Source organism: Anser brachyrhynchus (genome assembly GCF_964034855.1).
Source record: "Anser brachyrhynchus genome assembly, chromosome: 14".
Lineage (NCBI taxonomy): Eukaryota > Metazoa > Chordata > Aves > Anseriformes > Anatidae > Anser > Anser brachyrhynchus.
The window spans coordinates 92,649-120,121 of record NC_137709.1 but is presented as its reverse complement, the minus strand read 5'-3'; the positions used below and the strand labels follow the sequence as shown (position 1 = coordinate 120,121).

Here is a 27,473-nt window from a genome sequence, read left to right as displayed (position 1 = left end):
GTAAACTTGTTCTATGATGTTCTATAAACTTGAAGCAGAGACTGCCTATTCTTGTGAATTGAGATGAATGGCTTATTCATGACACTTAACATCCCATTGCCTCTTCTCGTTTCCTCACCCCATTGCATTCCTCCCTCACTCTGGAATAGCACGTCTGTTGTGGAAATACATCAAGAGACAGCAAGCACATTTAATGATGGTGGACTCTCAAGGATACTCAGAGTATTGCATGTGTTTATTCATTAGAAAATTGCAACCAAAATTATTAAATTCTCAAATAAAATTGTGACTGAGTGATAAAATCATACACTTCTGTGCTTCTACTATTGTTAAGCAAGTTGTTAAGAATTTATTAAAATAGTGCTTTTAAAAAAAAATACACTGTTTAAAATACTGATTTGTAGTAACAAATTATTTGGGAGTATTATAATTATTCAAGTTATGGTACCTAGAAAAAGAAGTGCAGATATTATCTTATTCTAATAGATAATGGTTCTGCTTACTACGACAGCTTTCATTCACAGCTTCTAATCAGTCTCACCACAACTTTCCTCACTCTAATGAGTGGCTGACTGGGCTGAACTAAACAGATCTTTTTGTTCAGTTGTAAACATCTAGCTTTCTTAATACAGTTCCTACAGACCTGCTTTTTTTATTATTATTATTACTGAGAAAAAGAAAATGGAACACAGAATATTGTGTTAGCAAATATTGCAAATATTGTAAATATAGCAAAAATAGCAAATATTGTCTGTCCCAGTGTGTGAAAGTCAACAAGTGATTTCCTAGCTCAGTATGCACACTTGAGGTCATACATTTATATCCCAGTAACTGGCCAAAATGTAGCTGCCTTTCCAGTACTTCAGTGAAGCCAAGAAGCCTCACCAGAATGGTAGGGGACATGTTGCAAAATGGTCTTTATTACTATAATTTATGTGCAGCTCAAGCTAGTTACACCACTCTGCAGCTCTGAAGCAGGTCTCTTCCCCAAAACAAGACAGATACGGACACACTGGAGCAAGTTCAGCAAAGGGCCTTTAACAGTTATATAACTGGAGCAATTATAGGACTGTCATATAGGAGAAATTGAGAGACCTAGGGCATTTTAGCCTGGAAGAGTGAACGCTCAGGGGAGACTGTCATCAATGTGCATAAATATCCTACAAGAAGGTGTAAAGAAGATGGATCCAGACTCTTCTCAGTAGTATCTAGTGACAATAGGAAGTGGGCACAAACCAAAAGAAATTCCTTTTAAACATAAGAAAAATGTTTTCTTCCTTCCTTCCCTCCCTCCCTCCCTTTCTTCCTTTCTTTCTAATTTCTTAATTTCTTTTCTTTCTTCTGTAAGGGTGACTGAACACTTGAACAGTTTGCCTAGAGCAGTTATGGAGATTACATCTTTGGGGATATTTAAAATCCAATTGGACAACGTCCTGGGCAGCCTGTTCAAGGTGATCCTGTTTTGAGGGGACTAGTTGAACTACACGATCTACAGATGTCCCTTCCAACCTCAATGATTTTTGGATTCTATAGCAGGCCTATAGCATTAGAATGATCCTTCCTAAAAGGGCTCCAAACTGCAATAAGCTGGCAGAAAACAGAGACCAGCTGTAATCATTATGTATAGGAGTAATCAAAACCTGCAGCAGATATTTGAATTTATTCAAAAAAGGAGAATCAATAAATCAGATGTTTAAGTTAGAGGTTTGGTCTAGTGCACTGACATTTGAAAAACAATCTGATTTCTCTCCCTAGAGAGTCAGTAACAAACGCATATTAGCTACCATTGAGTAACAGAGCCTGCAGATGAGAAGGAGCTTTCCACATCTTTCCTGGAGGCACTGTGTAACTGCAACCCGTAGCTGATTCGGGGGTGGAAATGCACCCGTGCAGGAAGTACTGCACGCTGTTACTGACAAGACGTGACCCAAAATACAGCAACTCGGTTAAAACAGTACATGAGGGAGGTACGAAGTTTCTGTGAAAATGGGCAGAGCCCTGCTGTTGCTCGCAGCTTGAATGCAGCAGCGCCTAGCGCTGTGATTTATACGAGCGCCTTCCCGTGGCAACGGCGGACTGCCCGGCTCCCGAAGTGCGTGGCTCAGCCTCGCGCCGGGCGGGCAGCTGCCCCAACGCAGCGCTGGTGGGGGCTTCGGGCAGCGCGGCGCGCTCCCGCCGTACGCGGGCTGTGCCCCGAGCGAGCGCTCGCGCGCGGGAGCGGCCGGGAGTCCGCGCCGCGAACGGGCACCGCGGCACCCGCCGTTCCCCTCCACCTCTGCGGCAAAGCGAGCGCCGTCCGCGGCGAGAGAGCGGAGCCACGGACGGCAGCGAGGCGGCGCTCCGGAGAGCTCCCCGCCGCAGCCGGGCAGGGGCGGCCACGCGGGCGGCATCCCAGACCCGGCACAGGCGGAGCACGGGGCTGCAGAGGCCGTGCCGGGACGCCCCGCTGCCCGCGGGCACAACGCCGCGCACTGCGGGGAAACCCCCGGCGCGGCGGCGGCCACGGCCACGGCCGCGCACGCGCACTGCGGCCGCACTGCGTCGCCGCTGCCGCCTGGCCCAGCGCCAGGGGAGCCCCGCGCCGCGGCGCGCTGACGGCAGGGCGGGGCGGAGCGGCGGCCGTGTCGAGCGCCTATTTATAGCGCGGGAGGCTCCCCGCCGCCCGGGGAAGTCGTCTGCGGTGTTTCCGCGCTGTATGTGCCGCCTCGGGCGGGGAGACGGAGCTCTCGGCCCCTCCGTTAGACGGCCGGCGGTCCCGCGCGGAGTCGGCGTGAGAGTAGCCCGCGGGGCAAGAAGGAGCTGCGACCGCGCTAAGGGGCAGCCCTCAGGGTGCGAGAGCAGAATCCCGAGCAGTGTCACTTTCCATCGCAGCCGAGTCAGCGGGGGCTGCGGCCGCGCGGTGCCCGGGGGCTCTGGTTTTAGCAGTGCCCCGCACTCCGTCGCGTGCGGGCGGCGCACAGCGCCTGGGTCTGCCCCTGTCTGGTGCGGTGGGTAGAGCTCCTTCGCTCTCGGCGGGAGCGGGCGGAGCAAGACGCTCCCGGCAGGGCTCCGGAGTCCCAGAGATTCCCTTTTCCGGGAGCAGGCAGCCCCCGCCCGGGGCGCGCTGCCAGCGCCCGGGAAACTCCCCCGCATCGCGGCTGCGGAGCTGCCGGCACGCGGCCCCTCCGCGGGCACGGGGGGGAGGCGGGTAGCGCGAGCGGGGGGGGCGTTCTGCCCGCGATGCCGCCGCCGCCGGCAGGGCCGGAGCCACCCGGGTGTTCCCCGAGATCTCGGTGCCGCCCGCCCGGCGACGAAGCCGCGCGCTCTCGCGGCCCGGGGGCGGGCGGGCGCGCGCGCGTCCTGGCGGCAACCTGGGCCCCGCGTCCGGGCTCCCCGAGCCCGCCCCCCCGATTCCCGCAGCCGGGGCCGGAATCGCCAAATAAGGAGCGGGATGCCTCCGCCGGAACCGAGACTTATAAGGCTGTTTCCTAATATGGAAGGCGCAGCGGAGGCTTCCGGCGGGCTGGCCGGGGCGGGCGGGGGCCGGACGCCGCTCGCCCCTGGGCCGGAGACGCTGCGGCGGCGCTGCCCGCGGCGGGGGACAGGGTCGGGGCGGGCGCGGGGCTCCCAGGCCGGGGCGGGCCGGGCCCCCGCTGCCCGGCTTTCCCCGGTGCCAGGCGCTGACGCTAGGCGGGGTCCTCCGGCCCGCATCCATATTAGGGCTTCCTGCTTTCCATATATGGCCATGTACGTCAGGGCCGGGGCGGGCCGCGGCCGGTGGGACCCGATATATAGAGGAGGCTCCGGGGCGGGCGGGGAGCCGGGCGCTTCCAGCGGGCAGAGCCGGGGGGAGCCCCGGGCGGGCGGGCGGGGAGTCGAGCGCTTCCAGCGGGCAGCGCCGGGGCGACCGCGGCGCAGGGCAGGCAGCAGGCAACGGCCGCCTCGCCGCAGCCGGCCCGTCCGCCGGGCCCGCGGCGGCGGCGCCACCCGTCAGAGCCCGAGCCCGGCGCCCTCATGGCCGCGGCCAAGGCAGAGATGCAGCTCCTGCCCCCGCTGCAGATTTCCGAGCCCTTCGGCGCCTTCCCGCACTCGCCCCCCGCCATGGACAGTCACTACCCCAAGCTGGAGGAGATGATGCTGCTCAGTGGCGGGGGCCCGCAGTTCCTCGCGCCCCCCGGGGCGTCCGAGAGCGCGGGCTTCGGCGCGGCCGGGGAGCCCGGAGAGCAACACTTCGAGCATCTCGCGGCAGGTAAGAGCGCTGACCTCGCCGGGGCGGCGGGGGGGGGGCGGTCCCGGTCAGCCGCGGGTGCAGCAGCGTCCGCGGGGGCTCCGCGATGGAGCGGCGCCCCGGTCCCGGCGGCTGCGCGGGGGGATTCTCCTGTGTGCGTCAGCGGCTCTGGGCTCGCTGCTGCTGGAGACCTGCCAGCGGTGCTGCAATATGTTGCACTCAATTATTAATTAACCAGAAGCAAGGATCTGGGGCTGCACTGCGTGGGGATGGCTTGCAAAGCGCTCGCAACAGCTCCGGAGCTGCAGTGGCTGCTGGAAGTAATCGCCACCCTTCTCTTTTCAGACACTTTTCCTGAGATCTCCCTGAACAATGAGAAAACCCTGCCAGAAACCAGTTATCCCAACCAAACAACGCGGCTGCCACCAATAACCTACACGGGGCGCTTCTCCCTAGAGCCAGCACCCAACAGTAGCAACACCTTATGGCCAGAACCTCTCTTCAGCCTCGTCAGTGGGCTGGTGGGCATGGCCAACGCACCTCCCACCTCAACACCATCTTCATCATCACCCTCCTCCTCCTCGCAGAGCCCCCCTCTGAGCTGTTCTGTCCAAGCCAGCGAGAACAGTCCAATTTATTCAGCTGCACCAACTTTTCCCAATTCTAGCTCTGACATTTTTCCTGAACCGCAGACCCAGTCCTTTCCCAACCCCTCTGGAGCTCCCATGCAGTATCCACCTCCAGCTTATCCAGCTGCTAAAACCAACTTTCAGGTGCCAATGATTCCGGATTACCTGTTCCCTCAGCAACAGGGTGAGCTCAGCCTTATCCCAGCTGATCAGAAGCCCTTTCCAGCCCTTGAGAACAGAGCACAGCAGCCTTCCCTCACGCCGCTGTCCACTATCAAGGCATTTGCCACACAGACTGGCTCCCAAGAGTTGAAGACCCTCAACACTAATTACCAGTCCCAGCTGATCAAGCCCAGCAGAATGAGGAAATACCCCAACCGCCCCAGCAAGACACCTCCTCATGAACGGCCCTATGCCTGCCCAGTGGAGTCCTGTGACAGAAGGTTTTCACGGTCTGATGAGCTAACTCGTCATATTCGCATCCACACAGGACAGAAACCTTTCCAGTGCCGCATTTGCATGCGGAACTTCAGCAGGAGCGATCATTTGACCACTCACATCCGAACGCACACAGGAGAGAAGCCATTTGCCTGTGACATTTGTGGCAGAAAGTTTGCCAGAAGTGATGAGAGGAAGAGACACACTAAAATCCACCTTAGGCAGAAGGACAAGAAAGCTGAAAAGGCAGCTCCGGTCTCAACTACTTCTCCGGTTGCTGCCTACTCATCCTCTGTGGCTACATCCTACCCTTCCTCCATTGCCACCACTTATCCCTCACCAGTGCGCACAGTGTATTCTTCCCCTGCCCCATCTTCCTATCCCTCCCCTGCACACACGACATTCCCATCTCCGTCTATAGCAACCACTTACCCCTCTGGCACTGTCACTTTTCAGACCCAAGTGGCCACTTCCTTCCCGTCTCCAGGGATCACCAACAATTTCAGCTCTCAGGTGACATCAGCACTTTCAGACATGACATCAACCTTTTCTCCACGGACAATTGAGATTTGCTGAGATCACCTTCTGGAGCAGGAGTGTTTACCTCTTCCATTGGTACTATGAGACATGGAGTCTCCAATTACTCCTCCAACACCATATGTTGCAAGGCTGTCTACCGTTTCTTCAAACTTCAGCTGCCTGAAACAACTGCTGTTTAAGTTTTCCACCTCTGTTGAATGACTTAATTTGCATGGACTGTCGATATAAGTTCAGTATAATTTTCCCCGTAAACAATAGTATTTTATTAGGAAGAAAGGACCTTTGATTAAGTACATAGCTGATGTAAATTGTACATGTGCCATGGTTTTGCTTTCCTTTAGGTACTATTGATGTGAAAAATCTTTGCATATCCATATTGTATTATTTGGAGTTTGCAGGGCCATATTTTGTAAATGTTAACTCTATTTTAGTGACAATGCTGTAATGAGTTTAAAACTTCTTTGGGAACAGCACTTACTGTATTTGAGCATGTAAGAGTGATGCTATGTAAAAAATCACCTGATGAGACACTCACATGTGGCAGAAGTTTTGTTTTTAGAGTTACAAGTCTTGGTGCCTTTTTGTGAAGCCTTGCTGATGTCATGCATTTGTGTGAATGGATGCTTTGCATCTTGCCTTAAAGTGAAAGGGACGCTACACAAAGAATGTAAGGGAGAGCAGGGAATGGGTGGGGAGGGCTGCACGAGAATGCCCTGGGAGAGAGAATGTAAGGGGGAAAAAAAAAACACAACTCTCAAAGTCTATTTTTGTTACAAGAATGTAAATTTATAAATATATATATATATTCAGGAGTTGGAATGTTGTGGTTACCTACTGAGTAGGCAGCATTTTTTGTATGTTATGAACATGTGGTTCATTATTTTGTGTTTTATTTTTACTTTGTAATTGTGTTTGTTAAAATGAAAGTGACTGTTTGGCTTCTAAACACATTGAATGCGCTTTCCTGCCAATGGGATATTTGGTGTACAATACCCTTCAGAAAAAAAAATAAATAAATATCAAATCACGGAAGCTTTCATGTTTTCCTTTAAACTGCTACACAGGAAGACTGTGGTGCAGCAACCAGCTGCTTGAGTTGCTGGGAAGTAACAGCTGCTTCTCTTCTCTTAGAGAAGTATCTGCTTGAAGAAAGGAGGGGAGATCAATCATTTCTGAGTTCAGTATGGCATGGCAATGGCATGGATGTAGCACGTCCCTGTATTAGATGCATCACCTGCTGTTTTGAAGACATCACAATTCCTATTTTTTTCTGTCTCCAGGCTCCTCCAGAAGCATGTGAGCGAATCCTAGAAAGAAAAACAATTTTCCCAGTGCTGAAGCAGAGGTTCGAAATTTAGAATCTCAACTATGTGCTGATAGGTAGTCAGAAAGCCTTCTGGGTGCCAAGAGAGGAAAGGCAAGGTAATAAAGTAGTTTCTCTGTTGAAAATAAGATCAGTCCAAGTGGCCAGCAATGTGAGGTAGCTCTGAACAGCTGAGGACTGTTAGAAGTTCCTCACATAAGTTACACAACATAGTATGTAAAAGTACACTTGCTGGATATCCTTTAGTACAAATGTTTTAGCATTTACAGGCCTCCTTACTTAGTGGTTTAAAATACATTTCAGAGTATGCGTGAACTCTGTATGTAGTGAATTCAAAGGAGTTTGCTGTCGTGAGAAGTGGCAGTTCAGGTACAAAAGAGTGCCAGTCTTTCCTGGTGGGTTCTCTACAAACTACTAATATTTAGAGTTGTGAGGAGCTGCGATGCAAATACAGGCCTTGATGAACATACCGGACACAATGTGAACTGGTAAGCAGTCTCTTCCTGTAGGAGAGTAGGAGATTTCATGCACTACTGTTTGCCAAAATTCAGCCTACTGATTAGGAAGGGCAACCTGATGAAGCCCCTTCACCTGGTTCTTCTTTTTGGAGGATACAGACCACCCCTGGCAAATGGAAGCAGCTCTTGAAGCTACCTGAAAGCAGAATAGTTGGTATATCCCAGTCTGTCTTCTCTCAGGTATGACTCTCCTCAGCGGGTCAGAACAAGCTGTGAGGAAGGGCCTGTGCTGCTCTGTCTCTGTGTTGGTTTGTGCCTGCAGTGCTGGGTGCAGGCTGGGAGCTGCTAACAGTGACCTTGCAGCTGGCCCTCTGGTTTGTGTGGTTTTCTGTGCCTTTTCAGAGAAAAGCATTAGCTCTTTTCAATTCAAGAAGCTCCTGCCTAGGCTGACTGATGGGGGAGAATGTGGGGCTTCACACGGTCTGAGCATGTAACCCACGTCAGAGGTTAGAGAAACCCATTTATAGGAGATGAGACAGTGAAGAAGTACTTTTGAATGTGATGCTTCTAAGAAGGAAGAAAACATTATACAAATCTCACTACAAAACTTTCTCCCAACTCCAATTCCCAAACAGTTGAAGCTAGCCCTTTTGGTCCATGGGCACAGCTTGGCTTTGATGTTGCTGTTTTGTTTAACCTAGTTTATGTTAACTCCTGATCTAGCCTGCTGGAATTATGATTGTGCTAAAAAACTGACCAGGCATGCTCTCAAGCAGTGCCCGATGAGCCTGAGTGTGACTCAGGTTCTCCAGAGCACTTCATTCAGAAATGGGCACTGATGGTAATCAACAAGCCTAAAAAGGCAGCAAAGAAGATAGTGGCTCTTTGGTGTGTTTTATGCAAAGTGCCTTGAGTCCAACAGTGTTGCAAGGTTATGAAAGCCAAAAGAACCCCTCTAGCAGCAGACCATGACCATGACATCCTGCTGGACACCTCTACAAGCAGGAATAGCTTGCAGGTGCTAAGGCAGGGGTGCAAGGGAGAAGGAGGGTTCTGCAAGTCTCCTCTCTAGTTAAAATAAATCTTAGTCCCCCTTGACCCACGCTTTCTCCACTTTGTTATGGTAGATCCTTTCAACTTGACGACACCTCCAGAAATCTGCCGTGTTGTCCCCTCCTTCCCCCTCAGCATTCTCTTGAGGGTGCTGCAGACATCCCTTAGCTGGAAGAATTCTGGCCTCCCACAGCTGTGGGCACTAACCACAGCCACTAACCCCATATAGCAGTGCCCAGCCACAGGGATGGGATGCTCGGAGGCACTGAACAGGATATGTAAGGTTACCATTGGCCTCATGCTAACCCTAACTCAGAAAGCAGTATAGTCAAGTGGTGCAAGCCAGCAGTGTCCTGAGGGAACAGTAAACATGCTCTGTATCCTGCCTGTGAACTGTCAGATGACACTTCCCGTCTAATTGGGGTGTCACTTGTCTGACTGGCATCTAATTGCAGGAAGCTCCCTGGTACAATGGCATCTCTGTTTTAGAAAACAACAACAAAAAACCACTTTATTTGGTAAAAAAAAACATTGACATATGCCAACCAGGGTCTCTTTCATGCTGATACCCTTTGGTGTAACTGCTTAGAAAGTGCTCATAATTTAAGCTCTGGCATTTGGTCTAAATTGCTGCAACTTTTGCTTTACATTGGCCATCCATATGTATAACATAAAGGGAAGAATATGCATAGTCTTTTGCTCCTGCTCTTTTTGAGACCTTTATCCCACAACATGCAAGCAGATTTCAGAGTTTCTGTATGTTTTCTGTGAGGTCTTACTGATTTATGGTGCTCTGAAAAAGACAGTATTTCTGATTCTTAAGAAGTGTGCTCCATCTGCTAATTAGGAGCAGGAGAAGCTTCCTTCGAGGAGGCCACCGCAGTGCTCAAGGAGGTTGGACATCAGGAAACGGCAGGTGCTGCCAGTGGCTGGGGAACCCCCCCCCTCCGACGCTGATAATGCCCAGAGCTGTGCATGAGGCACACTAGGGACGACAAACGCCCTCTTGCTTTTCCAGTTGCTGGCAGAAAATCCATTTGGCTGATTTAAACCTCAGCTGTTTGCGATTTACAGTACAGCTTCAGATCTGACCACCACCGACAGGAAAAGACGTGCGTCACTGCTGGCAGCAGCCCAGCTGGTCTCGGACGGCACCGCGGGGACCCTCCGCGGCTGCTCGCGGAGCGGCGCCCGCGCTGCCTCGCCGCTGGGGCCGAGCCGGGCCGGGCCGAGCCGGGCCGGGCCGGGCCGGGGGGCGGAGCCGCAGGGCCGGGAGCGCGCCGGCGGCGGGTTGGGCTGTGTCACGCGGCCGCGAGGCTGCCAAGGCCGAACGGAAACACCACTCTCGCGGCGGCCGGAACCGGGCTACCATATTTGGCGTTTCCTCCGGGCCTTTTAAGGCGCTTCCGAGGCCCAAAAAAGGCTTTTCCTGCTCACGCCCTCTTGGGGCCGCACCGCGGAGCTTCCGGGGGCCGCCGCGCCGCCTCGGAACGGCCCGGCCCGCCCCGCCCCCGCCCCGCCCCTGGGGCGCCCCGGCGGGCGTCTCGCTCGGGAGGGGCCCCGCCCGGCCCTTGCCGCGGGCCGCTCGTTTCGCGGCCGCGGGCCCGGGCAGCGGGTGCTCCGTGCGGGCCCCTGTGGCGGGCCCGGGGCCCTCAGGACGCACTGCGGACGCCCGCTCGCGGCGCGGCCCAAGGGAGCTGCGGCTGTGCGCTACCGTCTGAATGGCTGTGCTCCCAGCGACCTTTGGAGGGCAGGCCTCTGGCCTTCCCTCGCTGTCGGGTGCTGCTACGGTTTGTTTAATAGGGAGTGTGTCGCTTTGCCTGTACGCCTCAGAAATAGGTAGGATGCAGTTTAACCCGGGGAATGCGGAAGAGTCCTGTGCCTGTGCTTGCCCAAGTTTTTCGTCCATAGAGCTTTTCCATAAGCTGCGCTTCACTTGGGGAAATGCAGGCAATCCTTGCCCCCATGGTTGTTTTGCTCTTTAATTACACTACTCGGCCCTGGAATGTTTCTAGAAGAAAATCTGATCCATTCTATTTCCTTCTAGAAATAAAGGGGTGAAAATCAGCTATGGCAATTTTAAAAGAACCCAGCTCCCTCCTGTGATATGCTGTGTGCCCTGTTGTGTCCTGAGAATGTTACTAGAGAATCACTGTTGGTAAAATACGACTGTTAAAGCTGTTTCTGTTGCAGCTGTGAGTTGCTCTTAACCATGGGCCTTGGCTGACAGAAGAGATGAGACTTAGCAGGAAGAATAGAGAGCTACAAGTGGAGATTTTGGAGTGAAGAGCGATGTGATCATGGGCCATTCTTTCCTCAGCAGCTTTCACTGGTCCATGTCTGGACCATGGAGGATCTGAGAAAGAGCTTAAGTAACCCCCAAGAAAAATTACTTTTTAGACCCTAACCTGACATTCATGGAGTGAAGTGATCTGAGCTGCAGAAGGCACCCTTAGGAGAGCTGCCCACAAGCACACCTTCACCATTGTTGAGTTTGACTGAAGACAGGTGAAGTGGTTGAAGGTTGGCTCATGAAGAACTGTAACTGAGGTCTCTAAGGCTATGTTTGTTGACTTTTGATATAAGTATCCGTTTCTTTCAAAAGTTTTCTGTTTGTGGCCCAGTTGACTAGAATTCTCAAGAGTTACGTGTGGAGGTAAAAAATACTTAGGAAGAGGGTTTAGATGTGTCACTCTTGAGCCATACGTTGCATGTTTTTACATGTGTACATTTTCTGCGTGTAGCCATACTGCTGGTTACACCTAGAGGGGAGGCTCTATGTTTTAAAGTACTCTGAGGCTCTAGGATGATGTATGAGCTGTAGATAATGAACAAGAACTTTTTAAATAGTTAAGTTGTTCTGCTATAATCAAAATGTCTTTGTTTTTAAAAACCCAGGCTTGACTTAAGGCTAATGATTTATGATCTTGACTTGACTAAAGAAACTTAATCCTGTTAAAGAACAGAAAACAACATATATGCATAGTGTCTAGTGTTCTTTGGGCTTTGATTTCTGATTGTTCTTTGACACTGCCGTAATGAAAATGACAGATGGTTAGGCAGTATTATTCTCAACATTCACATTTCACTTCCTTACCTACAAAAAATATTAATAAAGCGTGGTTCTGTATTTTTTTTAATTAATATATAGGCTTATATATTTTTTTTTGTAATCTTTTCATACTACTTTTTGTCTCTCTGAACACAAATGATGATACACAATGACACTATGAGTAAAAATGTCAGTGGCTAAAAGTTCTGCTATCCAGTGTCCTCTGTAAGTTTGACCTCAGTGCTATGACCTGATTTAGCCATTTAGCTTGGCTACCGTGATAGTGGGATTCCTCTGTAACAAGAAATCTACTCGTCACAAATAGGCTTTCAAACATCAGAGTCAGGGCAGGGAGACAAAAGTTTAATTTGATCTTGAAAAGGTTGAAAGCCTTTAGAGTCCTGTAAAGATGCAATTACAACTCTTAAGCAGGCTCAGTTACAACTCTTAAGCAGACTGAGCATTACTCGTTATCTGACAAGGGCAATTCTTCAATCCGACAAACTCAGTTAGAGATGGTTATAGAGATTCTTCAAAACATGTTACATGTCAAAAATGTGTCTACCCCAATTGCTGTACTCCTTTGACAAAACAGCTATTGGTAGCTCTCAGGTAGGTTATGTGCCCATCTGTGTACTAAGTCACTGAGCTGCCTGGTGTGTTCAGATGTGTGGCATTCTGTGAGCTGAGTGTATGAACTGGAACTATGTTTACAGGTTTGGTGCCTGTATATGTATATAGGCACTTTGGTGTATATAGTAATTGCAGTTATGGCAGCCTCAGGGAACCTTCGAAATACTGTTAATGTACCTTACTAAAACCTAGGCGTCAGTGAAAGAAATGCGAGTAAATTATGGAAAACAAATGCTCTGCAGTGAATGAGTTTAATTCTAGCACTTCTAACAGTTCTGATTACATTTGTCCTTGGAATACCTGGACGAACATTGGAGCATAAGGAAATAAAGGGACAGGCTCAGTGAGTAAATCTTGCTAAAAATTTCCTAGAATAAAATGTCGGCAGTAGTTCTTAGAATAGAATCTGAGAGTTTTCTTACTTAATTAGCTGGAGAACTGGACATGGAAGTATATTTATATATATGGAAATCTGACAAATCTTAAGAAAATGCACAGCGGCAGCATTTTGATCTGAAGGTTCTAGTGATTAAAGGCCTTTGCCATGATTCTTAAGTTCTTTTTCTGTAAATAAGCTTGAGGATTATAAGAAACTCCATGTGTATTCAAAAGGCTAGAAAGCAGCTATGAGGTATTGAATTTAAAGGCAAAAGCTGTCTGCACACCTGGCATTTTGCCCTAAGGAGAAGGGCATTTTGTGGACAAAATCAGGCTACCTGAGAAATTGCAACCGTAGTTTTAACATGCCAGAGATCATGACATAGAACGAACACATGCTGATTTTTATTTTGTATTTTTATTCTTTATTATGTTAAAAAATGCATCTGAATTAAAATACAGTAGTTAAGAAGTAAGTAAATGTTGGTGACATTTATTAAGAAGACTGTTGTACTTGATCAAAAGAAATCCAGTCTCTGGTGCATTGTAAGACGTAGTCTTGGAGTACTCTTCCAGCAGTTGTGACCTGTGGGTAATACATTTCATGAGCCCATGTCTTTGCACATCTACCTCTGTCCATGTGATTTGTGAAGCTAGACAAAATTATAACTTTCACAATATTTGGTGGGAAGGTGAATTTTAGTGTATCCATGTGCTGCATGAAGAGAGATTTGTGTGTATGTGTGTGTTTAAACTTGCTATTTTGCAACTCAATTTGATGGCTATTAAGACTTTTATTGTAGAAGATGGTGAATAATACCATTTCCACGATAGCTACAGAACTGTCTCTCCTTCCCTTCTTCGCACTCTTTGTGGTTGAAGCAGCAGAATCTGTTTTGTACAGCAGGTGGTTTGTAGCTCATATCATCCATCGTTTTCTGTACCTTGTGTTACTCTCCTTTGTTTTTTCTGAGTAGAGGCCTGCACTATCCACCGTATTCAAAATGTTCCCTGCCTGAGCAGGGGTTTGTAGCAGATGACCTCCAGAGGAGCCTTCTATCCTCAACTACTCTGGTTATGTGATTCTGAGATGCAGGATGAATGTAGATTAATTGTGGTATATTTTTTTTCTCCTATTGTTCTTCATTATTTGCCAAATATTTCCAAACATTGTGTCTGGCTTTTGAGCAGTGAGATGACCTTGTAGTCTTACTTATTGTTAAGATCTTTTTTGGGTGATAACAGTTCTCTTGGAGACCATCATATGATGTATAATATTAAAAATTTGCACCCCCAACCCCTGACTTGTTTGTTTGTTGCATTATGTACACTGAAAATCATCTGCAGCCTTATTGTCTGTTCTCACAACGTTGTTATCTCTTGCAGGTACTTTGTGGGGGCATTATTATTATTATTATTTTTAACTACCCAGAACAAAGGCATTGTCAGAAATCTCCCATCTCAGTATTCATCTGGCTTTTTCAAATACTCTGTAAGTATTGGTTCTCAGGGCTGGATAGAGATCTCTGTTGGTGATTTTTGCGTAACTGAAACTGAACATTTATTACTGTTCTTTCAGCCTTTTAGCAAGTTGCTTCTCTGGAGGAGAGTTGTTCCTGTCATCTCATGCAACATCTATTAAGGGCCTTTGGCAAGGTCTGTACAGAACAGTTTATGGAAATCCAGATACAGTACATCAGGTGAATTTCACATGCCCACATGCCCATTGACTCTTCCAAATAATTACAAAGCATTTGTCAGACATAAATTTGTCACACACATATGCACTAATTTTGACCTTCAGAATTGCTTCTACTAGCATACCTGGAATAGAAGTAGGACTGATGATTTCTGAAACATGTATAAAAATTTGTGTTATGTATGTTAACTTGCAGTCCCCTAGTACTGAGGTAAAACATCGCAGCTATTATGCTTTTTCGATTGCACGTTTGAGGGGTTATCATATGGTCTAGTGATTTATTGTTATTCATTTTGTTGACTTAATCCCTTCTGTAATTATCCTACAGAAACTTTGGTTTATGGGAGTTGTATTACAGAATATTTTAAAGGTAATTTTGTGGCACAGGAACTTTTCCAAGTTTGTCTGAAATACAATGAGTACAAAAATAACTTTTGGTGCCCTCCTTTTGTTTTAAACATCAGCTGCTCTTACAAATTCTGACAGTCTCACAGTTCCTGATATGGCTGAGTGTCCTGGTTTCAGCTAGGACAGAGTTAATTTTCCTTCTAGTAGCTGGTGGGGTGCTATGTTTTGGATTAGGATGAGAAGAGTGCTGATAACATGCTGATGTTTTAATTGTTGCAGAGCAGTGCTTACACCAGGCCAAGGACTTTTCAGCTTCTCGCTCTGTCCTGCCAGTGGGCAGGCTGGGGGTGCAGCAGGAGCTGGGAGGGGGCAGACCCAGGACAGCTGACCCAAACTGGCCAAAGGGGTATTCCATACCATCTGGCGTCAAGCTAGACAATATATAGGGGTGGCTAGCCGGGGTGGGGGGGCCAGCTGCTCGGGGATAGACTGGGCATTGGTCAGCGGGTGGTGAGCAATTGCATTGTGCATCACTTGTTTTGTACGCATTATTATTAGTAGCACTATTATTAGTAGTAATACTATTATTATTAATTTCCTATCTTAATAAACTGTCTCTATTTCAACCCACAGGCTTCACTTTCCTGTTTCTCTCCCCCATCCCAGGGAGGGAGGGGGGAGGGTGGGCGAACAGCTGTGTGGTGCTTAGCTGCCAGCCGGGTTAAACCACAACAGTGAGAAAGGAGTTTCAGTTCTCTTGCTATCTGCAAGTTGTTTTCCCCAGGCTGTATTTCTGGCCTGCTTTATTGTGTTTTAATATGACAGTTTGTGACTTCTTCCATTTTATGCTTTTCAGCATAACTTCTGCTTTTTGAGTGATATCATCTCTTCAAACCGTAATCCAAATATTTATTTTTGATCTGTTCTTAGTCTTTCCTAACCGGCGATAAAACACGATATCTGATGTGACATCTTTAAATAGTTTTCCTGTCAATAGAAAATGTTTTTACTTTTCTAGCTGCACCATTACTTCGTCTTTATGTAAAGGTAAGGAAGTTTAACTCTCTTTTTGAGCTATGACCCACTGTAGTAGATATGTTGTTTGTTTGTTTGTTTGGGGGGGTTCTGTTGCAAGGCTCTTAAGCTGTTCTTGTGCTTTGAATGCAGTTCTATGCTTTACTTAGGAAAATATAAAGGCTTTACATTTTTATCCTTGAGGTACGCATTACCCCACACCATGAGGTTGTTGGTTTTTCTGCAATTTTTAGGTTAAATTCTCCTTTAAAAAAACAAAAACAACAACAAAAAAAACATCAGCAATTTCATTGCATGTGGTCTATTATAAAGGGTATCCCTATGGTATAGGATCCTTCTATTTTTAAAGATGCCTGTAGTTTCTAGTGATTTTAAATCCTTCTGCTTTGTACCATTTTTTCTAGTTATGCATGGTCACTCTGCCTCAGTGTTCCTTTTTGTGGCAGTGGGAACATTAAAAAAAATAAAACTGTCATGGAGGCTTTGGTCTAAATATAAAATCAAAGACTGTCATCCCTGACTTTTTTTTTTAAGTGCAAGCTTCCTTTCCAGAGACTGGTGTTTTTTTTTTTTTTTTCTTCTGTGTCCTTCATATCCCCACAAATGTACCCTGTGCCTCTTTCCTTGCATTTCTAGAAAGTCTGCCCAACTCTTCCTTGGTTCCTATTTTCTGCACTTGGTTGGCAAGTCATAATCCTAGGGAGTCAGATTGCTGATAAACACGTTGCAAATCACTAGAGCCTACATCTGTCTCCTTTAGGATAGCATCCCTCCTCAGGTGTTATCCTCAGTGACAAAGCCTTTACCTTCTGAAGAGGATCTGCCCTAGAATTGTTCCCTGTCATAAGCCTTGCATTTTTTTTGCCTGTGGACTTTTCCCTTTTTCACAGCACAGGTGTTGCCAGCTCAAGTTGACACTGAAGGTGTCATTGAAGAGTCTTCCTGAGTTCCTTGGCCTCAAGACACAGACTTTTTCCTGGGAAACCTGCACTGCCTGTGTTTAGTTCCCTCTGGGGTTTGTAATCCAACAGCACTTGGTACAATAGATTGGGAATCCCTCTGCCAGCTAGTGGGGATGGGGATGATATTGAGAGTCGTAATAACAAATTATTTTGGTGTTGCACACGTGTCTGTCTGTCTTGCATCACAGTCATTTAGATTATTAAGCTATGATAATGGAAGTTTGTCAACACAGCTAAGGTTTTGCCCATAAGTCTTAGAGAAAGTGGGTGGTTTATAAAATAGTGCTTAAGAAAGAATATGCTACAGAGAAGAGGGCTGGTCACGAAACTAGTTCTACCGAGAATGAGTAAAGTAAATTAGAAGAGGTATTTAAAACTGAATGTCTCCTTCTTTTAGCTAGCTACACATTTTACTTTTTTGCTATTATGCATCTTGATCTACCTGAGGATGTTCTTTTGCTTAAGCAGAATTTGGCATAGTGTAAGTGTGTATAGGTTCCATTAGAAATACACAGTGTTCTTGCAAGGTGGGTTTTATAAAATCCTCTGTCTGAAGGAGACGTGCTCAGAAGCAGGGAAAATGCTTCATTTTCTGAAGAAGGAATGCTAGACAGGAAAAGTCATATTTTTTTTATGCCTCTTGTAGCAGGGAGTATTGTGATTCTAAGCAGAAAAGAAGGAAAGTTATACTAATGTATGCCATCAATTCATGGACTTGAAAGGCTGGCTACCTGTCTGCAATGACTGGAAAGTAAATGCCACACATCTCTTTCGCATTTTGCTGTGGCAGGAGAGGAAGTGGCAGGGATTTTGTGTTTTTCTTCTAGGGAGATGGTAGCTTATGATCGCTCTTGAAGATAGGCTTAGTCAAGTGGTATTAGATGAAAGAATTATGCTCAAAGTTCTTTTGTACAAGCTTTAGAGATTTCTGATATAATTTCTCAGCTTTAGAGAGAGTGGTTGTCTAACAGCTGTTCAGCTTTCTTTGTGGTGATGCTAATAGGCTTCAGATACTAGTGTCCCTATGCTGCCACCTTCTGTTTAGAAAGAGAAGCAACTTGGATGTTCTTATTCGGAAATACCTATGTTAACAATTCTTATGTGACCTTGTAACTGTAGCCCTAGTCTTGAGCATTAATACAATCATATCTAGTTATGCAGTTAGGGTTCCTTCACTTTACTACTTCACTTTAGGAAACTGAGACTAAGGCTTTTGGATTAATATATATATATATTTACTATTTTTAATTTTGAGTATTTTCCTTCTTCCAAATTCCTGTCTGAATTTGCAATGGGTAGTAAGCTGTTTTATTTCCTAGCTAAGGTGGATGTGCTTGGCCAGGTTAAAGACAAGAAGGGCTTCTGTAAGTTCATCGGTTACAAAAGGAAGACAAAAAAAAAAAAAAGGAAAAAAAAAAAAGGGAGGGGGTCACTGCTGAATGAGATGGGGGACCAAATGACACAGAAAATGGAAAAGGCTGAAATACTGAACACCTTCTTTGCCTTAATCTTTACCAACAAGAGTGGCCGTCAGGAATCTCAGGTCCCAGACAGGGATCAGGAGGCAGTGTGGAGCAAGGACTTTTCTTTGGTGAAAGAAGATCCGGTCAAGGAATACTTAAGCAAACTGGACACATGGGCCCTAATGGAATGCACCCACGAGTGCTGAGGGAGATGGCATTGTGAGGCCATTCTTGACAAGGAGACTAGAAGTGCCCAGACACTGGAGGAAAGCAAATGTCACTTCTATCTTCAAGAAGTTTTTTAGGAGTCAAGCTAGCTTCTGATATTTGAGAAAGGCACAAAGCAACACTAAATAACCTTAACTGTACCTTGGAACCTGGGATGCACATCCCTCTCCAGTGAAGCTACATAAGACAAATAGTGCTTTTATTCTCCATCTGTGTGTTTGTGTGTACCATCTGGGTACATCTGAGAAAAAAATTGTTCCGTACCGCTTAGAACACTTGGTCTTATACAGGTCTTTGCAGCACCTGAAGGAAGTCCAGTGGAGGAAATGTGGATCAGAAAGGCTGTCTTTAAACATCACTATGCCTTCTGGCAGCAGTGCAGACGGGAACAAGCCTGGCTATCTCAATATGTTTGTGACCCAACTCCAACCCCGTATCGTTGACTTTGTGATCCCTCCCTCTCACATCACTTCATGCCCCTTGTTCAGCTGCCCCGTGCTTCGCTGCTTCACAGGTCTGCTGGTTACCCTCTCCCTCCACCTTCCTTCCTGCTTTAAAGCCCTCTTTATGTGGTCAGCCGTCGTAATGGAAAAACTGGCGCGGGGCGGGGCGAAGCCCGGCCTGCCCCGGGAGCTTTCCGGGGGCTGCCTCCGGCCCGCTCCTGACCCGTCGGAGGCAGCAGCGCGCGCTGCGGCGCCTGCAGACGTCATCAAGGCGCAGCCCCGTCGCGCCTGGTGACGTGCGGGGCGCGCGGTGGCGGCGCGGTCCTGGGGCGGCGGGAAGGTGGCGTCTGAGCGGCGGTGAGCGCAGGGCCGTCGGGGCTGTGTCTCGCTCTTCTGCGTCCCGGGCCCTCCTGGCTCAGCGCCGCATCCGCCCGCCCTCTTCTTTGGCCCCCGCCACCTTCCCTTTTTGCCGGCCGGCCGTCTGCCTGGCTCCCTGTCCCTTCGCCGGCTCTCCACCCGTGCTCCCCTTTGTGGCGTCCTTTCCGCTTCCTTGGGTACTTGCTTCTCGCACAGTGCTGCCTGTCCCTCTCTGCCACCCCTGGCTCTCAGCCCCCGGCACTCACTTCGTTTTTGCTCGTATGTCTCACTTTCCTGTTGCCTGACAATGTTTTTCTTTTCCGTAGCCCCCTGTCCAGTCCTTCTTCCTATAACACCGTTGCTCCCCATCAGTTACACCCCGCGTACCTCTGTCCTAGTGCTCTCTCCCTTTAGCTTTCACGCTCTCCTGCTGCCTGTCCCTAATTTGGGATTCCTCCATCTCAGTCCCATGGACCACCCTGCTACAGCACAGTGAGCAGGTGGCTGTGTGTTGCACGGTTGCCTACTGGAGTCAAACCGTGACAAGGAGGTTATTTGCATTACAACCCTGTATCTACAAAAACAGTTAACAGTTCCTGTGCGTTTAGGGATATAGATTTAACTACAGTGTAAAACAGCTGCTGAAACAAGGAGGTAGTATGATTTGATTTCACTTGGACTATGAAGGAGAAAGGTCACTTCCTTGTCAGATCCTCAGGAGAAGAATTAGTCTTATTGCACAAAATACTTAGAATCATAGAATGTCCCAGGTTAGTTTTGTGAGTACGCTCCTGTGGCTGTCGATGCAGGAAGGCTAACATTTTAGAGTTCTGGTAAAATCTGTTATCTAGAAAGTACTACAAACCCATATGTGAAGTAGTGCCAGGGAAAAGTTGTTCAAAGGTATCTGCTGCATCCCTGTCTTTCTGTAGTGCTTTTTCTGATAATAGCCCTTGTTACAGGCTGTTTCCTAACAGAAAAAGAAAGTGACATGCTCATAAATACAAGGAAGGAAAACTTAAAATTCAGAATGGTTATTATTTATTTATAATGAATAGGTATTGCTTTAGAACTTGGTATTTTTATCAGAAATATGACCTCATTGTCTTTTGGTTCTGTTTTTACAGGAGAGATCTTTATCGGTTCTGAGAAAATGCCTACCATTCAGTGTACCTTTTGTTGGACGCTGATGATTTTGGTTCATTTATTCAGGTGGAAGTAATGAAAAGCCAGCTGTCCCTATAAAAAATAATATATTTTTAGAATGTGGTTGCAGGCTACCCTCTTTCAGTACCTTAAGCAAAGCCCACATCGTTTAGCGTCATTGATTTCAATACAGCCTCTTATCAGTATGGAAGCCGTGCGGACAGGTTTGCTGCATCAGTTCCGAGTATCTGCTGGGTTACCTAGCATCTTCACAAACTAACAGACTAGAAAGTGAAGGATTACATGTTAAGATTTTAGTGTTACAGTAAAATAATGGCAAATAGGAAAGTAAGAAACCTGAGCTGGCTTTTTTTCCTTGTTGCTGTCCACAAGAAACCATATGAAGCAAAACAGCAAATTCGTTCTACATTTGACAGTAAATGCTTGTTTCTGCAAGTGTGTGTGTGCAGGGAGGCTTTACAAAGAGCAATCAAAATACATGTTGCGAAGCAACCACATTTAAAAAATATATATATGTCCGTGCCTACACAATAAAAAGGCACAGAACAAAAATGGGTTGCCTTATAAGGGAACCTGGGTCTGTGATTTTCCTTTGACATGCAGAAACTCAAGAGTTTTGAGGGGGAGGAGATCGCTTTCTATGCGGCAGTGACTGTGTTGAGTCTGCATAAGGTGGTGGAGCGGCATGCTTGTGCCCAGAGAAGGACATTGTCAGGCTTTGCCAGTATGCAGTAAGTCCCGCAATTACATTTATCACTGGGCAGTGATAGGATGCACCATGATTTGTCTTTTGATGGAGAAATTACATGTTAGGGCTGTTATAACTGCAACAAACTTAATTGGTCTAGGTGATTTAATTTTACAGAGCTATTGAAGCCAAGCCTGACTCAGGAAGGCCCTGGGCTGCAAATTGCTGGAAGCTAGGAAAAAAATAGGGAGAGGAATATAGTCTCACAATTCCTTAAACTCCTCCTAAGGCATGGCTTAGCCCCCCTGCCAGAGACAGCTGGGATAAAGCTTTGAGCCAAACCATTATGGGTGTTTTTATGTTCTTGATAAGGATGGGTCAATTCTGCGTACTAAAAATACCTACAGGTGAAGCCATTGTCTATACAATTAAGCAAGGCTGAGGGTTTTCCTATTCAGTCTCCTTATACCTTTGGCTACTTAGGATCATGACACACAAATATTAAATCCTTCATCCCATGGACAGCAGAAAGTAACATGAAATGCAAGCTGTAGGTGAGGCAAGCTCTTAGGGAGTGCAGGTGGTTTCCCACTGTGACCAGCTCTGATTTAAATAACAAAACAATTGTGACAACCTCAGCGGCCTGATAGTTTTTGTAGCCACCAAGAAGAAGTTTGAAATCTCAAGCTTCAGTGTTGTAAAGGGAGGCATTCCTGCACACGGGATATCCTGAGGAAGGAGTAGCCCCAGTAAGCTGTGCTCACTGTAGACAGCCACTTTCTGTGCACTGGGCACCTCTGTTAGCTATTCTGTCACTCCAGCGAGCTCTCATGGTGGGTGAGACATTAACATTTCTCCTTTAGAAATGATAAAAGTCCCCTCTATGGTGTGGAAAAAAAAAAAGCAAGGTATTAAATAGCCCCCAACTCTGTTATTCTCTTTGTTCATTCTGGGTTATACCCATCCCATCCCACTGGAAGCAGTCCGGTCAGCTCAGCTGAGGATCATTTCTCTCCCATGCAGAATACATGGCCATGAGATAAACCTTAGAGGAATGCAGCACTGTTCCTGGCAACGTAAAACCCTCTTAGCGTTTTAAAGTTTCAGGGCTAGGGCACTAGGGTTGGGTTTCAGGGTTAGGGTTCTCAGGGTTTAGGGTTAGGATTTTAAGGCTTTTAGGGTTGGAGTTTTAACGATTAGGGTTTTAAGGATTTGGGGGTTAGGGCTTTAAGGGTTTGGGGGTTAGCGTGTTAGGGGTTTAGAGTTTTTTGGGTTTTAGTGTTGATAGGGTTTTTAGGGTTAGGGTCTTAGGGTTTTATTTTTGGTCAGGTATTTAAGGTTAGGGTTTTAAGGTCTTAATTTTTTTTCAGGTTAGGGTCTCCAGGGTTAGGTTTTGAGGGTCTTAATTTTTTGGTTTAGGGTTTTGAGGCTCTTAATTTTTTGGGTTAGGGGTTTTAGGCATAGGTCTTCAGGGGTTTAGTGTGGTAAATTTTATTGGGTGGGGCGAAGCCCCAAATCAGGGGAAGGAACCCCAAAACTGTGGGGAAGAACCCTGAAATGGAGAGGTGAAAACCCAAAATTGAGAGGAAAACCCCAAAACTGGGGGGGAAAAACCCCATAAACACAAAACAGAAAAGGGGGCCTGGGAGGGCAAATAATAGCTTCCGACGGCAAGGCTCAAGTTTCCGGGGAGTGCTGGGAAATGTAGTTCTTGGGCACTGGGTTTCATGAGGCCATGTTGCCTTCCCAGAGCATTGTGGGAGGTGTAGTTCTCGAGAAGCTGCTTACCGGACGGCCATATTGAGAATACAGGGAATGCTGGGCAATGCAGTTCTCGAACACCGGGATTTCGGGCAGCCATGTTGGGAGTCCGGGGAATGCTGGGAGGTGTTGTTCTCCGGCACTGGGTTTCCGGGAGGCCATATTCGTTGCCCAGAGCATTCCGGGACATGTAGTTCTCGGGCATTGGACTTTCCGGGAGGCCATGTTGGGTGCTCCGGGCTTAGGGTTAGGGTCGTTAGGGTCGTTAGAGGTTAGGGGTTGGGGTTGGGGTTGGGGTTGGGGTTAGGGTTTTAGGGTTTTAGGGTTAGTGTTAGGGTCATTAGGGTTAGGTGCATTAGGGTTAGGGTCATTAGGGTTAGGTTTATGGCTTAGGGGTTGTGGTTAGGGGTTGGGGTTGGGGTTAGGGTTAGGTTTATGGGTTAGGTTTAGGGTTAAGGGTTGGGGTTGGGGTTAGGGTTAGGTTTATGGGTTAGGTTTAGGGTTGAGGGTTGGGGTTAGGGGTAGGTTATGGTTCGGGTTAGGTGTTAGGGGCTTGCGGTTAGGGGTTAGGTTCATTAGGGTTAGGTTCATTAGGTTTAGGGGCATTAGGTTTGGGGTTAGGGGTTAGGGTTAGGGGTTAGGGGTTAGGGTTGGGGTTTTTTGGTTAGGTTTAGGGTTGGGTGAGGGTTAGTGTGGGTAGGGTTAGGGTGAGGGTCATTAGGTTTAGGTTTTATGGTGAGGGTTACATCCGCGGCGGCCTTTTGGGTTAGGGTTAGGGCCTTCGTGTTAGGTTCATTAGGTTTAGGGACATTATGTTTAGGGTCAGGGTCAGGGTCTGGGTTTTGGGTTTAGGGTTTGGGTTAGGGTTAGGGATTAGTGTTGTAAGGAATGGTCTAGCAATTCGTGTCACTAAGGGATTTGAAGGGTTAACATTGAGGCCTGGGTTTAGGTGATAAGAGAACAAAGGGATTTTTAGAGAAAAACTGCTGACTGCTGCACTGGATGTACAGTAGTTTCTGACATCTGGCCAAGAGACTACCAAATAAGGAGGAAGGGGGCGCTGAAGGACGATTGAAGGGCAAAGTCTGGGAGTAAGACCATGAGCCTTCAGCTTGAGCGACCCCTGAGAGACCATCAGAGACTGATACGCTGGCGCCCCTGGGAGGGTGTCAGATTCTGGAAACCAATTATAATACCCCTGCCTCTTCTAGAAGTAGTAATGAATATGTATTAGCCTACCAGCATAAAAACCAGCCACCTTACATAACAGGTGTGCGTCCTGGTGGAGCAGAGACTCCCGGTGTACCCAGCGCTGTTTGCTTGCCTCTATTCGTTTAATAAATTGTAAACTTTGATTGCAATCCTATTTGGAACTCAGTCATTTATAACAATTGGGGGCTCGTCCGGGATGGTCTCGGTTCCTGAATTCTGACTTGATCTAGGAGGGGCGCCCGCACCATTTGGTGGCTCCTGTTCGAGTCGGGTTGGGACTAATGCCATCTTGAACCTGAATAAGGGCAAGCAAAGATTTAGATTTTTTATGAGCTCCCTTTGCTGGCTGCAGCACTATATTTTGCCCGTAATTCTGTGCGCGAAGATCTGAATGAAGACGACGGAGTCGTAAGTATTTAAGGTGTATACCGTTCGGTTGGGTGGGATTCGGTTGCCTGTGTGTGTGTGTGAGAGTGTGACTGAGACCCAACGTAGTTCCGAAGCGATTGTGGAGGTCTTCTAACTGCAGTTCCAATCTCCCTCGACGGGGCTTGGCCAGTGAAGGTCCGAAGCGATTCCTATAGGATTCCTGGGCGGGTGATAGATCCTAAACCCCCTGCAAGACACGCTCACTAAGGCAACCAAGGGCTGTAGGAATTGCCACAGTAAAATTCCTAGATGGGTCAGACAAAATCGAAGACCCGGGACCAGTGAAAAGGGAGCAAATTACCAGACGTACCACCAGAAAGTCCATTAGGGATAATGATTAGAAATTGGAATGATAGGGGCCCCAAAAAAGGAAAAAGTAAATTTAAAAATGATCCAGTATTGTATGATAGAATGGCCAAAGGAGCCTTTAAGACCACATGTCTTTTGGCCCGTTTTCGGATCCTTTGAAGACTGGGTTTGCCAGTCCTTAAATATACATGTTAATTCAAAGGAACCTTTTAGCCAGGAGGAAAGTGATTATGCAGAATTATGGATCAGGATTGTGATAAATTAGCGGGTGTTTGTTCATTGTCTTTAAAAGGAATTCAGAGAATCTGCTGAGAAGATAAGGTTTTGCAATTTACGACCTTGTTAAGGGGAAGACTAAGCAAGTAGATAGTGGGGAGGGGGTGTTGGATAAACATCCTTGGTAAAACAAAGACTCTGTGAAATACTGTTTGCTGCTTTTGCTTTTGCTACCCTTGAACACGAGCACAACGCATGATCATTGAAAGAAACAGAACGAACTGCACAGCTTCAGAAGATTCAACAAGTCCTGACAAGCCGAAACTTGGATGCTGACAAGCCGAACTTGGATGCTATAAAACGGCGACACTGAAAAGGAAAAGTTGCGTGCTGTGGTGGAGCGGAGACTCCCCAGCCGCCCAGCGCTGTTTTGCTTGTACCTGCTTACTTAATTAATAAATTATCTTCGACCAGAAAATTGCGTGGTCTCGCTTATAACAAATTTGGTGCCGTGACTCGGATGAAGGCAAATTGACTGAGGACCCTTTCGGGGGAGGCGCCCCGCCGATTTTGGCGGCCCCTGGAACGGAAAGCCTCACTCGAGCCCTTCACCGACGAACCCTAAAATTAGGCACAAGCAAATAAAACCGGTAACCCCAAGCAATCTTTGTGCACGAAGACCGAACGAAGACCCACGGGGTGGGTAAGTATAGGCCGGTGATCCGTTCGGTTGGGGTTGGTGATCCCGGAATGTGTCTGTGTGAGACGTCCAATTGCGGACGAAGTGAGTGCGGACCCCTCAGTAGTGCGGTTCCCACATCCCGCGAGGGACTGGGCCACGACCAGGGGGAAGCGGCTCTGTGTGTGTGTGAAGGCACTCCGGAAGATGGGACAGAAGAAGAGTAAGCCTTCTGGTCCCATGGGTGGGGTAATGCCTAGTGCTAGGTTGCCCCCTATTCCCCCAGATAGTCCACTGGCGTTAATGATTAAGAATTGGAGTGATTCCCCTTTTAGGCGGGGAAAGGATAAAGTAAAAATGATTCATTATTGTGTTGAAGTTTGGGAAGGTAGGCAAATTATTGGCCCATATCTAGGTCGTTTGAAGACTGGGTTTGTCAAGCGTTAAATGTTTATGTAAATGCAAAGGAACCTTTTTGTTTAGAGGAGAGCGAATATGTGAGCCTTTGGATTGGCTCAGAGAATCGAGTTAATCTGTACCCTCTGTACCCTTTAAAAGAAAAAGGAGGGGCAAAATTACAAATTGTGGAGCAAAAGATAAAGTACCTGGGTCACCAGTCAAGTAAGGGGACTAAGAAGTTAGACCTGGGCAGAATCAGTGGAATATTGGTTTTAGCGTCCCCGCGAACTAAAAGGCAGGTACGGCAACTGTTAGGGTTGACCGGATACTGTAGACAACGGATAGAAGATTACAGTGGAAAGGTTAAATTTTTATATAACAAGCTGAATAAGGATGGATTACTCAAATGGACAAAAGAAGATGAGGAACGACTGAACAAGTTAAAGGAGAAATTAGTACGCCCCCCAGTGTTAAGTTTACCAGATTTAAGGAGGCCGTTTTGTTTTGTTTTGTTTTGTTTTTTTTGTGAACAGTGCAGAAGGCACGGCATACGGAGTGCTGGCCCAAGAATGGGCAGGGAGTAAAAAACCTGTGGCCTATTTGTCTAAATTATTGGATCCAGTTAGCTGGGGTTGGCCAAACTGTTTGCAGGTAGTGGTAGCTGCTGCCTTGTTAGTGGAAGAAGCACAGAAGATCACTTTTGGGGGGGAAATCAAGGTAATATCTCTACACAATATACGCGGGGTACTGCAACAGAAGGCAGAGAAATGGATCACTGACGCCAGATTATTAAAATATGAAGGAATTTTGATTTCCTCTCCAAAATTAACATTAGAAACAACCTCCCTACAGAACCCTGCTCAATTTCTTTATGGGGAACCAAATGAGTCCTTAGGACATGATTGCCTCCGAAATATAGAAGAGCAAACGGAATTACAAATCGGTGAACAGATATATGTGAATGGTTCCTCGAGAGTAGTCGAGGGAAAGCAAAAATCAGGATATGCGTTAGTAAACGGGAAAACATTTGAGATAGTGGAATCTGGACCTTTGAGCCCTAGCTGGTCCGCCCAAGCTTGCGAGCTATATGCCATATTGCAGGCCCTAAAATTGTTGAAAAATAAAAGCGGTACAATATATACAGCTTCAAAATATGCTTATGGGGTAGTACATACATTTGGTAAAATATGGGAAGAAAGGGGGCTCATCAATTCACAAGGAAGGGGTTTAATACATCAGGAATTGATTACCCAGGTTTTACAAGCTATCAGAGAGCCCAAAGAAATTGCCGTAGTACATATAAAAGGGCATCAAAAAGGCCTCACCCCTGAGGTTAGGGGTAATAATCTAGCAGATCAGGAGGCAA

General features: G+C 47.2%; 2 protein-coding genes across 2 annotated transcripts in view; both read left to right on the top strand.

Moving 5' to 3' along the window:
- The first annotated feature begins 3,797 nt into the window (after window positions 1–3,797).
- On the top strand, window positions 3,798–6,841 carry EGR1 (early growth response 1). The gene is made up of 2 exons (XM_080555259.1): window positions 3,798–4,228; window positions 4,553–6,841. The coding sequence occupies exons 1-2, from the start codon at window positions 3,994–3,996 to the stop codon at window positions 5,848–5,850; spliced, it is 1,533 nt and encodes a 510-aa protein (XP_080411385.1). The 5' UTR covers window positions 3,798–3,993; the 3' UTR covers window positions 5,851–6,841.
- Window positions 6,842–6,990: 149 nt separating this feature from the next.
- The window catches only part of LOC308177643 (uncharacterized protein), a 65,832-nt gene continuing 45,349 nt past the window's right edge, over window positions 6,991–27,473 (top strand). The window contains exons 1-3 of the mRNA XM_080555264.1: window positions 6,991–10,488; window positions 14,099–14,204; window positions 14,292–25,732. The gene's annotated coding sequence lies outside the window, so the exon portion shown is untranslated. The remainder of the gene's footprint in view (window positions 10,489–14,098; window positions 14,205–14,291; window positions 25,733–27,473) is intronic.

Coding starts and splice junctions, on each gene's coding strand:
- EGR1 (XM_080555259.1), top strand. CDS start 3,994: ATGGCCGCGGCCAAGGCAGAGATGCAGCTCCTGCCCCCGCTGCAGATT. Junction 4,229..4,552: donor CTTCGAGCATCTCGCGGCAG/GTAAGAGCGCTG, acceptor TTCTCTTTTCAG/ACACTTTTCCTGAGATCTCC.